At 41.2% G+C, this 13,337-nt stretch overlaps 1 protein-coding gene across 25 annotated transcripts in view; it reads left to right on the top strand.

The window, feature by feature from the left end:
* HMCN1 (hemicentin 1) overlaps nucleotides 1-13,337 on the top strand; it is a 281,366-nt gene that overhangs the window by 106,931 nt on the left and 161,098 nt on the right. For all 25 annotated transcript variants that reach the window (XR_003076395.3, XR_005861916.2, XM_046944923.1 and 22 more), the window contains one exon: nucleotides 10,949-11,019. Coding sequence is in view for 22 of the 25 variants with exons in the window: in XM_025153031.3 (XP_025008799.2) it covers nucleotides 10,949-11,019 (71 nt within the window). In the remaining 3 variants the exon portion in view is untranslated. The remainder of the gene's footprint in view (nucleotides 1-10,948; nucleotides 11,020-13,337) is intronic.

Here is a 13,337-nt window from a genome sequence, read left to right as displayed (position 1 = left end):
GAACTTGATGTAGAAGACTGCTCAGGTACCATGGAGTATACATAATGTCAGTAAACTTGCAGATGTTCTTTCCAGCATGACCAGCATTGGCAGCATGTTTGGGATTGGAGACTTCTGTGCCACAAGGCTGTTTAACAGACATTCTCAGACACTGTTGTGGGGACAAATTCCACTTCTTTAATCATTCCCCCAAATAAAAAGTGTGAAATCAGTGCAGTATTGTGGAGCTAGGCAAAGACCATTTTGCTGCTCATATGGCTGTGACATGGCTGTGACATGGCTCCCAGCAGGTGCTGGGGTATGGCTGGTTACCTCTGAGCAGTCTCCATCTCTGCCACCAGGTCTTTGCGTGCTACTAGTCCAGCGTGAGCTTTGGAAGGGATCAGGGGCTGCATCAGAAGGCACGTTCACTGCTTTGTGCCATGGGAAGGAAGGAGACAGGGCACCATTGTCGCCACCAAGGTGTGCAGGCAGCTGTGGCGAAACTCCTCAACCTGACCATGGAAATCCCTTCCCTGGGGTTATGGTGGCTGTTCAAGCCTCTCAGGCTCTGCTCTGCCTAATTCTATGATATGTGGATTCCTTCCTGATTGATTTCTGCTGCTTGAAATTGTTGGTGCCTTTAGAAAAATTACACAGTTGCACATAATACAGGCAAAAGCTAAGGGACAGGAGAGAGCTGCTTCCATCTGATTTGACAGCTACTAAAGTGAACCGTGCTCTGATAAAGGTTTTGAGAGGTTTAGCTGGCCTTCAAATACTTGCTAAATCCTTTTTAAGTCTTTTCAATCCAAACCACATATTTTCAAAAATGGAGTTAAAATAGTCCAGTAACTTTTTTTTTCCCATGGATTGGCTCTGTTAGATGATCAGTTTTGCAGTCATGCTTTCTGCAGCTTTTTCCCATCACCTTCTTGTGCAACACAGCCTCACTAGTGATAGTGAGTGTCTGTGAAGTAGAAAATAAAATATCTACATAGTCTTCCCTCTCAATAGTATGTTTAAAAGTATAAAAAGATTGACGTTAATGTGGTACACCAATAACTGACATTTACTGAAAATCTTCAAGTAGATGCTTTCACTTAAGAGAACTAGTGCTTCTTTATTCCCAGCTGTATCCCAGCACTGTGCTGTGGTTACAATAATGCTAGCAACTGAGTGCTGTCAGAGGAAATAAGCAATGTATGCAGGTGGTGGTATTTACCATAAAATTTGATGTTCTGCCAGCTACAGATGGGTTAGCTTTGTGAAGTGGAGGTTTATTTAGAATGAGAACTTGAATTTACATTTATAATGACTAAAAGGAAGCAGTTTGGGTTTCTAATAGTCTTACACTAATTATCCTTTAGCAATTCATTTTGTAGCATGAGACTCACTGGGAGCCTAGTCTGATTCTAACTGAAATCAATGAAAACTTTGTCGTTGGCTTAAAGAATTCAGGTACATTTATTGTACTAAAAAAAAAAAAAAAAAAAAAAAAAAAATTGGTAAAAGTAAACTTACATGCAAAATAAAAGATGTGTACTAAATGTGACACTAATTTCTTCCAGGTGCAGATCTCAGAGTACTTTCTTTTGGTTGTGCTTGAAAATCTCCATTCTCAAAAGATGGCAATTGGATTCATCATGAAACAGTCCACAGTACGGAAATGCTGGTGTTCATGCATGTGTATGTGCACACAGATGTATACTCATGCAGGACATCACCTTGTAGAACCTCATTGTCATTCTCCTGGAATTTTCTAAAGGAAGGCTTTTGCTCTGTGATCTTTTGAGAAACAAGTTCCTTGGTATGAACACTAAGGAAAAGCTAGTTGAGTTTTAATTATATAGGTGTAGTTAGATCTGTGGTTACAGTCCTATCTTTTCTCTCTCATTAGGGCTAATTGGTTCATTGTGTTTATTGACAGTAGCCAGAGTGTAAGGAGGCAAAACTTATTTAAATAGCTTTTCAAGGATTGTGCCTGGCATCCAAATGTCTTTTAGGTCAATCTTCTGCAGTTCCGCCTTGTCTGAGATTGTTTAATTCTTGTTAAAGACACTCCTATGGACCAGATTAAATCTGACACAATATTACATCAATTTTTTGTTTTTATTTTTTAACCATGTGAAGGCACTGTAAAAGAACATAAGCCTGTTACAGTATAGTTACTAATATGGTAACATGCTCTGGGAAGTCCTTGTTTCTGGGATCTCCAACATCTTTAAGCACCAACTTGTTAGTTTTGAGGTCTCCGTAACACGCAGAAAGTAACTCTTGAAAGAAAACATGGGCTCTCAGTTTATTAATAACTGGCTATAATTACACATGATCGGTACAGTTCCTGGCTTGCCCTGTCACTCTGTTCCACGCAGCATGAACATGGAGTATTTGCCATTGCTGAAGAGCAGTGCTGTGCTGTCCTGCTCTCTGGATGCTCAAGCTGCTGTTGGTGACTCTGCTCATGCTGTCTGTTTTTGTGTGGATGTGTGTGCTGAGTGCATAAATTCTTCTGTGCACTTCATGGAAGCCATGTGACTATAGCTTCAGGGTTGCTTCTCCAGTTTTCATTGTCTCATGATAAAAGGTAGACAGTTTCTTCCAAGTCTCTTTGAAGGAAGCAGCCAGTGAGTATAATCTTTCAAGCAGTAGAGGCTTTCAATCAGACCTTGTAACTGAGTTCAAACTGTGGAGAAAAAAGAGAAACTGTGACTCTACTGGCCAGTCAGCCTGTGGACCCCTGCTAGTGGAGACACAATCAGGGAATGTGGTGGGAAGCAGCAGAGGAAGCATCCTGATGGGGACTTGCAGCAGCCAGCAGTGCCCTGGCTGGTGCTTGCAGCTGCTCGGAGTGAAGCTTCCTGAGATGTTGCAGCAAGGAAATTAGTTGTGTAATGTGATGCCAAGTGTAAATCTAGAATTAAAAACTGAGTTTTAAAGACTGCTTGATTTTTACTTCAACGTGTTCAGGTTATTAATCACAAAATAACGCTATAAAGCGTGTAGTTACACTCATTCCTGCCTTACTCTTCAGCGTAAGCTATTTATCTAGTGCTGTTGCAAGTGTTGAAAGAGTCTTGCGAAAATACACAGACCAAGAGATGAGATACAAATAGGCCTGGACTGTACTGGAGTTCAGTCTGCAGAAAGAATTTAAAGAGCATTGTGAACGATATTTTACTCGGTTCAGATTGTTGTTAACAAGGGGAAATAAATAAAACCATCTGATGAACTTTTCAGATGTTCTCTGGGAGCTGTGCATGGGCCAGTGTCAGTAAGTGCTGCCTCTCCCATGCCAAACAGTGAGGCAGCAGTGGTTGCAGCTCTTGTCAGCTGCTTGGCCTTTGCTGTAGGCTCAAGGAAGCAAGTCCTTGCAGGGCTTTCATGCTGGATAGAGTCAATAAATGCTTTTTTTTTTTTTTTTAGTTGTTATCAGAAAAGAGAAGAAGTATCACAAACTTCTGTACTCTTGGAAATATGAGAATTAAGTCCCAGATATAAAGCCTTCATGCACAGAAGAGATGCTTGAGAAGAGCATGGGCAGTAGTTCTCTGTGGACTTAGTTCCCTGGAATGGCTCAGGGCCTCAGTGCAGGGGACCATTGGGCTCGATAATCTCCATGGCTCTTCATGTCCTCTGGCTTCTCTCAGGGACTGCTGGCTGAGTTGTCAGCTGTTGGTGCGTTCTGTAATTTAGGCATTCATTGAGAGTTTGCTAGGGATGGCCAAAGGCACTTGAGAAATTCTGGCTGCCGGCCTTTGGTGAGAGCAGACTTCCAGAGCTGCTCAAGCAGCTGTGGAGCGGAGGAGGAAGGTGAGCTCCCTGCAGATGCCAGGGCTCTGTATGCCCCTTTGTCCTCAGGAAGAAAAAACTTGCCTCATGCCAGATTTTTTACAGTTCAGGCACATGAGAGCCTCTGGCATTGCTTTGAATTTTAACCACATAATGTAAAGGGTTCTAATCTGTTTTCCTGTTTTTTTTTTTTTTGTGTGTGTGTGTGTGTTTTGTTTTTGTGTGTGTGTGCTAGCAGCAGACAAAATCTTGCTTACACCAGAGGGGATATATAAGTAGATTATTTCCTTAGAGCAGAAATCATCCTGGAGACCTAATTCAGGCTTTCTTGTCTTTATTTTCAGCATGAGGGAATAGGTTTTCCATTGGTAGTTCCACAGTGAGCACGATCTAGTGCCACCAATGCTAGGCGCCTGAGGAACTGGAAGACTTTTCTGAGTAGAGAATTGGTAACAAACCCAAATTAATTTTAACAGTCTCTATGTAGAAGATGAGGCTATTCTGCATATCCTGTTTTATTACTGTAATTCTTAGGAGAGTAAACACTATTCTTATTGTTACTATGCTAGGCAAATTAGCACCTAATTTTTCTTTGCAATGCCATATGGTAAAAACAAAACAAAGCAAAAAACTTCTGAAAAACTACACTGAAGGCCTATAAACTGAATTTAGTGCTGACAAAAGATAATATTATATTTTAGCCACTGGAGATCTCCAAGCTAGCTTTCTTTTTACAAGAAACAAGAACATATATATAGGTTTTGTTTTTTTTTTTAACCATTGATATTTTCCTTTAAAATAAAACAACACAAAAGAAACACAACAACAACAAAAAACCGCACTAAATCATCAACAAAACACCCACAAAGCTCCTAGATGTTGTAAGAATGGGAAATGCTAATGCACATATGCCACTTAGGGCACATTTTTTAGCAGAACCTCTCCTGGATCTTTGATCTCATCCATACTTTGGCTGCTGCACCAAGGTAGATGGTGAAGAGTGAGATGTGCAAGGGTGAATACTGTCCTCATCAGTGAAGTGAGGATGAAGCTGCAGAAATGCTTCACAGTGTCACACTGGTGGCAGTGACTTACAGTATGCATGGGCTGTTTGCCTGGCTTTTGTTTGATTATCCAAGGGAAGCAAAAAAGCTGCATGTGCAAACAGTCTTCTTCCAGTCAGTAGTCTTCTGAAGTTGAAGTTGCATGTTAAAGTTAATAGTGATAAGTCAGGAGGCTGAAAACCTAATTAAAAAAAAGGGGGGGAAGGTGGGAAGGAAGGAGGGGTGACTGCATTAAGGTTGCTCATCTAATGTGAGGTTGCTGGGTTGGTTTGTCTTCTTTTCTGCCTTGTTAAGAATCTGATAAAAGTTGTTCACTGCAGTTCTTGGACATTTTAAACATGAGTATGATTACATCCAGTTTAGAGCCTGAAAGCTAAAAGGAATGGAGGCACAGGGGGACATAACTGGAAAGAAACCTGAAGGAGCCAAGCTTTTTTAATTCCCTCTTGAGAGTGGTTAGCTTAACTTACATTTTCAGTCAGATGCTTGGATTTGGTGATCTACAATAGAAAGTCATAGCTGGTTAAAACTGAAGGAGCATTTTAATTAAAGTAACATTTAAATCTGCTTCTAAGTCAGCTGTTTGAGAGAGAAGAATGTTCACTATAATTTGAGAGATTGCAATTAGAAGTATTTCTTTTCTTTAGTTGCCTTCTTGACATGTCACTGCAGAGTTGGAAAACCGAAGATGCACCACAGTGGAACACTGGGTGGGCTAGATGATCTTCAGAGGTCCCTTCTAACTCCTACAGATCTGTGATTCTGTGACCTCTGATGGCAGGTTGCGTGTGGATTGCAGCTGCATGAAGTCCTGACATGTAGCACCCAATTTGCTCTTCAGAAATTAAGGGTTTCTGCTTATGTGCCCCTAGAACAGCCAGCTGGCTGGGGGCTTATTAAGAGTAACTCTATCATTATTTTTGTTATCCTTGGCAAGCAGTGACTCATAAAGGCTTTCAGAATTACAGGCAGAGCCTTACAATTGATTGAATGCAGAAAAGGAAGTTTGACGAAACAAGTCATATTCTTTCACCAGATAAAACTTAATGCACACCACTGCTGGAAAATAGTTTTTAAGGAATAATTGCACTTCAGTTTTTTTGAGCATCAGTTCTGGTTTAGGCGTCATAACTATCATAGGTGATCAATCCCAATCCTGTGTCATCTTTAAAACTAGTGGGACAAATGTGTGAGATTCTGTCCAGGAAAAAAGACTGGGAGATGGATCTGATGCAAAAATAATGGTATATATATCTGGGGAGTGTATATGTGTGTGTATTTGAAATGTTTATTAGTCTGCTGCTCTAAAAACTCAAAATTGACATAACTAAGAAGCATCACTTGGATGGAGAAACAGGATGGGAAGTACTGAAGTTCTGCCTTACTCATGAGATGAATGTATGTTAACTACACCCTGTGGGTGATCTCCACCCCCATTTTTTCATATTCTGTTCCTTGCACACTGCATGCTGTTTGTTGTCAAATCTTACCCTAGAGCTTTTGGATGAGTGACTGTAAGGCTGAGACAGAGCAGGAGAGTAGACCTAGAGTGAATTCAGCAGTGCTGAATGTCTGGGTTATGTGTCATCTGTCTATAATGAGTTCAGTACTTAAGACTCCCCTTGGACCTGTACAGTTCTAGGCTACAAAGGGTTACACTTCCAAAGATGCAAGATTTTATAATCTGTATGACTGACATTATACCAGCAAACTAGTTAGAATGGGAGTAACACTGCTGTGTAGCCAAACAAGAATTAGTAAATGGTAGTTGTAATTGCATTGGGTATTAAAGGTCAGGGTGTTTTTGCTGTTGTGCTCCCCCACTCCAATTCATAGGGTACTAAATCTGAAGTTTATTCCTTTTTTTGGAAGGCATCCAGAGGTACAGGGTTCCGTCTTTGCTTGGTTTTGATGTTTGTTCAGTTGTTTTTAATTCTGGATATTTGAGAGAGATGTTCTTGCTCTGAATTAGACTAAGGGTTTCTATGTCTGGAGGAACTCCACATGATTTGGCATCTCTGCTGAAATTCCTTCTGCTGCTAGGTATCAGCATTGTTTTCCTTCCAGAACAAACAAATTCAGTGTTCTGAATTGATGGAAGTAGGTAAATGGCTCCTGTATTCCCCTGCTAGATTGTCCTAATACATTCATCTAAAACAGATATTTAGTATAGATGTCTTACATGGTCAGGATTAAGGGACTGCCAAATTTTCAAACAGCCTTTGCAATAATTATGAGTATGTGTCATGGTAGGTAGTTTGTGGCTTTCCCAAGGTGCTTGCTACTCATAGAATGGCCTGGGTTGAAAAGGACCTCAAAGATCATCCAGTTTCAATCCCCCTGCCATGTGCAGGGTCGCCAATCACCAGACCAGGCTGCCCAGAGCCACATCCAGCCTGGCTTCAAATGCCTCCAGGGATGGGGCATCCACAACCTCCTTGGACAACCTGTTCCAGTGTGTCACCACCCTGTGTGAAAAACTTCCTCCTAATATCTAACCTAAATCTTTCCTGTCTTAGTTTAAAACCATTCCCCCTTATGCTATTACTATCAGCTCATGTAAGCAATCATTCCCCCTTCTTTTTATATGCTCGCTTCAAGTATTGGAAGGCCACAGTGGGGTCTCCGTGGAGCCTTCTCCAAGCTAAACAAACCCAGTTCCCTCAACCTTTCTTCATAGGAGAGGTGCTTCAGCCCTCTGATCTTCTTAGTGGCTCTCCTCTGGACCTGTTCCAAGAGCTATGCATCTTTCTTGTGCTTGACTCCAGACGGGGCCTCACAGGAGCTGAGCAGAGGGGGACAATCACAGAATGGCCTGGGTTGGAAGGGATCTCAAGGATCATCAAGCTCCAACTCCCCTGCCGGGCAGGGCCACCAACCTCCCCATTTACTAGACCAGGTTGCCCAAGGCCCCATCCAACATGGCCTTGAACACCTCCAGGGATGAGGCATCCACAACCTCTCTGGGCAGCCTGTTCCAGCACCTCACCACTCTCATAGTAAAGAACTTCCCCCTGACATCCAACCTAAATCTTCCCTCTTTCAACTTAAAACCATTCCCCCTTGTCTTGCTGTTATCTACCCTTTCAAAGAGTTTACCCCCTTCCTGTTTATAGGCTCCCTTCAGGTACTGAAAGGCTGCAATGAGGTCACCCCGCAGCCTTTTCTTCTCCAGGCTGTATAAGCCCAGCTCCATCAGCCTGTCTTCGTAGGGGAGGTACTCCAGCCCCCTGATCATCTTTGTGGCCCTCCTGTGGACCCTCTCCAACAGCTCTCTGTCTTTCTTGTACTGGGGGCTCCATACCTGGACTCAGTACTCCAGATAGGACCTCACAAGGGCAGAGCAGAGGGGGACAATCACCTCCCTGTCCCTGCTGGCCACCCCTCTCATGATGGAGCCCAGGATACCATGCAGCCCAGAATATAGTTGGCCTTCTGGGCTGCGAGAGCACACTACTGGCTCATGACCAGATTCTCATCCACCAGGACAATGCACAGAACAAAACTGTGCTTTCATATAAACACTATAAACTGTTCTGAATGCCTATACATGAATCTTTTTATGCCTATAGCAGTTACAAGCATGTTAACATAAAATAGTGTGTTTCTTTCATGTCTTAATTTAACTCCACAAAGCTTTTCCATATTTTTGGGGGAAGAAGTTGTTCTCCTTACACAAGGAGAACTTGCACCATGGGGGTTGATTGCTTTTAAACCCCTTAAATTCCTTCAGCACCCCTGCCTGCATACTCGTCCTGCGTGGCTAGCACCTTTGAGTGCTAGGAGAATTCTCTGTTGTGGTCTGATATTTTTTTCACACCAGTGTAGTTCAGCAGTCATGTCTCAGTCATGTTGCCTCTGTTTGTTCATTCTTCAGAGCTGCCTCAGGACTGACAGCTGTAACTTGATTTGAACATTATAGTTGCCAGAGATCTTGCTGTATTGCTCATTTCACTTTTTCTAAGAGTTTTCATGGTGCTATATGAGTGGACTTACCATTCTTTCTTAGGGTCCTTTCTGGAGATGGTTCCTGGCTGGCATGTGAAATGAAAGCACCTGTAGCTGTCTTCTCACTCTTGCTTGTTCTGAGCGATTTGAAGGCCTGTCTTCACCTGTGTTTAGGAGACAGTCTCTGAGGGTATATGCTTGAGTATAGCAGAGTGAGGAGAAAAGAAAACTTGAAAGCTGTTTGAGCCCTCCTGACAAGCAAGCAGGTCACACAGGCTCAATGGCAGCATGATTGTGGACAAGAAACAGCTGATGCTGGGCTTTTGGTCCAAGTTACAGGCATTTGGATGGTTGAGAGCCAGTAACATTACAGTTCATACCTTGAGTGGTGCTTCCCTAAGTTATGAGTGAAGAGTACTGAATAGCCTTCTTCCAACTGTGTCATCAGACCCTGTGGCCAGGAGATGTGACAGCAGCCCGGAGTTGTGTGGTGCTGCCTTTCCAGATGCCTTCTACACATAGGAACCAGTTTGTGTGGTGTCAGACTCTAGCTGTTGTTTTGCCTGAAACACAAGCAGTCTGCTTGAAGTCAGGAGTATTACTCCTGGCAGCCATCAGGGGAGAGCTGGCTCTGAGAGGATGGGGAAGCTCTTTTGTGCTGGGACTTACTTGGTGCTGCCACTGTTCCTCCCTTAGAAGGATCTCAGCTTCACTGAGAGAGAGGTGAAGTAGCCCTTCCTGGGGCCTTGTTTGCCCACAGCTGCAGAGCTGGTTGGAGCAACTGTCGTTCTGCTGGGCTCTCAGTTCTGGCAGCTCTCCATGACACCACTCATTCTGGCTTCCTTTTGCAGCCTTGTGCTTCCGAGGCCCCATCCTGAGCTGTGGCTGGATGCTGTTCCCAGGCTGTGCTGGTCACCGAGCTCACAACAGAGGGCAGCCAGCACCTGGGTGTGATCCCGTGGCCTACTGGCAGGGCCTACACTTGGCATCCACACCCTGCTGCCTAGAGAGAAAGGCACAGCTCAGGCACAGCACTGGATGGGCTGTTTTAGCTAAGCTGAAGTAGTGTTATTTTTCGTATCTGTGTATTATGGGGAAAGAAAGACTTTCCAAAGGATTTGCTCCTCTAGAATTGAAAAATGTAATCCTTACATGGACAGGGAGTAATGGAGCATGTACAGGGAGTAATGGAGTATAAAACTCATTCTATTCTATGCTTTTGAACAATGGCTGGCAGGGATAAGCAGAACACTTTGGAGGTAGCTTTGTTACAGGCATATGCTGTAAGGAACACGCAAAGGAGGAGGATGGTACCAGGCTGAGAAGGGGAATGGCAGTGTGAACATGTGGGGAAGTCCTTACAATGACTTGTCTGGTGACAGCGAGGCATTTCTACTTGGTTAGTAAATAACATTCACAAGAAAATAGCTGAAATAAAAACCCTACCAGAAAACATCAAGATGCTTTCATATTCTAGGAAATGCAAGGGCATTCACAGTTACAACCCCCAAGTAAATTCATGTGTGATTATAGTAGACTTAGCAATGGGAGTTGCTTATTTGTTCATGCTTGGCACAGCACCTTGACCCAGGTCAATGAATGTCCTGTCCTTGTGCCAGTAGCAGCAGCAGGTGAAGATGGATGGGTGAAGGATGGGTGAAGAATGAAGGGCATGAGTGCCAAGATAGACTGAGATAAACTGTTAAGAAATAGCAGCCTCAGGAAAAGCAGCTAGTTACAATCACATTTGATACCTCTTCACGTTTTCCAGAAACAGTTATGTAGGTAAATTTCATTATTTTCTGGTGCAGCCACTTTTGGGGGCTTTTGTTCCCTTCTAATTAGTGAGAGCAGTGTAGTGATGGATATAAGTAAATGTGTGTGAGAGAAACAACACAGAACATGCTATGTGCCTGTAAATGCTTATGACACTCAGAAGCTGGTAATTCTGGAGTGACATTGGAGTCACTAGGTTTGGAACCATAGATCTCAGTGCTGAATATTTTGAGTCCTCCTTTCTGTTTTTAATACTGTTTTTTTTTTTCTTTCAGATTTTATCAGTCTGAAAAATCATTACCTCTTCAGCTGAAATTCTCTTGATTGCTTTTGATTGCTTTGTGTCTTCCTCATATTACTTTTTTTTTTTTTTTTTTTTCCTATCCCAGGAATTGGTCCGGTGACGATAACCACAGATCCCAAGAAATTTCAGTTTGAACTCAGGGAGCTTTATGTTCAGGTGAGTGACTTGTTCATCCTCTATGTAGTTCTAGCAACACACCCTATTTCCTCCCTATTATCATTCCTCTCTTGTTAGTGTTTCTGCTGTAATGCTTCATGTGAATATAGGTACACAAACTATCATCTTCTTGTTCTCTGTTTATCTGAATTCATGATTATAGTTCATTACTTTGTCTTAATTTACATCATTATATGGATACTTTGCTCATTGATCAGTAACATGAGAAAGACTAGTTAGTCAAGGATAATACTTATTTTGAATTGTATTAGTTCTGCCACTTGTTCACAGACACTTCTATGAACTGTTTTACTGTTTCCTGTAAGTTATTTCCTTAGTTCTAATTAACTAATTTGTGTACAAAAGGACTCTTAAGACCTGTCAGGTGCGACATAGGCACTTCCTTCAATGCCCTGTGTTAACAAGCACCTAATGGTTCAAATGTAGCAGACTGACTCAGGTAAGCTGGTATAAGGAGATAAGTGATGGATTTTCAACCAGCATAGTATGTCTCCCTTGATTTTTAGTGTGAGAATGAGATGCAAATGATATCTGGATCAGGTGCTGGAAGGAAAGAGAGTGGAGTTAGCTTTACTGAAAATCCTGTTCTTCAGTCAAGCATTGTCTGAGATAATACTGCTGGACATGCTTCTGATTTTAAGGACAGTGTTATAAAAATGACAAATGGTTTAATGGTATAAATGGTTTAAGGAAGCCAATGGTGCTAGTTAGGGTAGAAGTAATACTTCAAAAATTGCGAGAAAGATTGAAATTCTGAGAAAACAGTAGTAAATTTTCAAGGAAGGAGAAAATGCCAGCCACTGTGCTTTTTTCTCTTTTATAGGGAGATTAAAATTTGGTCCCTTGTTTAGCTATGCTGGAAAATAATTGTAACTGTTTTGAAAAAGGATATGAACCAGATGAATCTTTCAGGAATTTAAAACTCTTCATTTGCTAACAAGTTGTTTAAAAGACACTATCTAATGAATTGAAGATTTTTCTCTAATCCTCAGTGACTGCGTATTTCATAATTATGCTCAATGTGTGTTTGTGCAGTTGAATTAAGACTGATTTACTATAAAGAATTAAGTTGGTGAAGGGCCAAAATAAGAAATTAAAGTGGTTAGATAAGGACAGATAAGATATCTTGCAGCAGTTCTTCCAGAAAATGTGAACACTTCTATAAAGTTCATTATGGATATTTTTCCAAGAAAGGCAGTGAAAAGACTGAATATTGTGAAAGTAGTGGAAATCTTGAGATAAATTCTTTTTGGTTAAAGTTGTAGAACAAATATTCTCAATAATGAACAAAGCTAAAATTAAGATGAAGTTATATAATTTGGAGGAGTCTTATATATGTATAAAACATCTTAGATAGAGATATGCTGTCTAGAATACTGCAAAACTACTTCTTGGGTACCAGGACAAATGCAGATCTTTGCAACAGAAATATTCCGAGTACAGTACAATTGGAGTATTTGGACATCGCATTTGACAGGGGCTTTCAGTTGGTATTTGACAATAGGTTAAGACTAGTCTGTGTGCATCTCTCTGGAGAAAGTAAGTCCTGTTCTTTTTACATTCAAACTGGTCAAGAAAATATTCCTTTGACACTGGGTGTGTTGATACTTTATTGCTTCTGTAATTAGCTGTGAATCATTCTTGTGAACAGTGTGACAATAACTTGTACCTGGACAGCACTGGTTTCTCAGTATCTTTTGTATTTGAAGAGCGAACCAAACTTTTAATGTATTGTCATATTAAATGCAGTTTCTACAATGAGGCCTTATTGCATGAGTAATATATTTTAATCTTGTCTCTATCAAAATCTTTTAAGTATATGGAGTGCTGCATGATTGCATTATACATGTGCTGATATATTTGCATAGGCATTACGAAAAGGTCTTATTTGAGTACCCCTGAGTATAAAAATAACGAATTACTTACTCAAAATAGTCTTCACTAAGAATTGTTGATAATGCTTTTTAATTAGATACTAAAATTACATTTTTTTAAGTGGACACAATACCCTTTAAACAGTTATGTCCACATTGCGTTCAGATCTGAGAGGTGAAATAGTACAGATGAGTTGAGCTAACAACCTAAATTTCTGCATGCCTGTCCAAAATGAGTGGAAAACGAAACTTTAGTCACCTCTGTTTTCTGGAAAACTTCACAACATAATCATATTTTGTTGAAATTTGGAAAGGCACAAAATGTTTCTCTTTTTAAAAAAAGTGATACATTTTTGTTTAGTAGTTTCATCTAGCTGCCTTTTGAGAACTTCTATATTATGAAAATAAAATGTTTATACTTGT

Source organism: Gallus gallus, chromosome 8 (genome assembly GCF_016699485.2).
Source record: "Gallus gallus isolate bGalGal1 chromosome 8, bGalGal1.mat.broiler.GRCg7b, whole genome shotgun sequence".
Lineage (NCBI taxonomy): Eukaryota > Metazoa > Chordata > Aves > Galliformes > Phasianidae > Gallus > Gallus gallus.
Note: the sequence above shows the minus strand (reverse complement) of the source record. Positions and strands in the feature narration are given on the sequence as shown.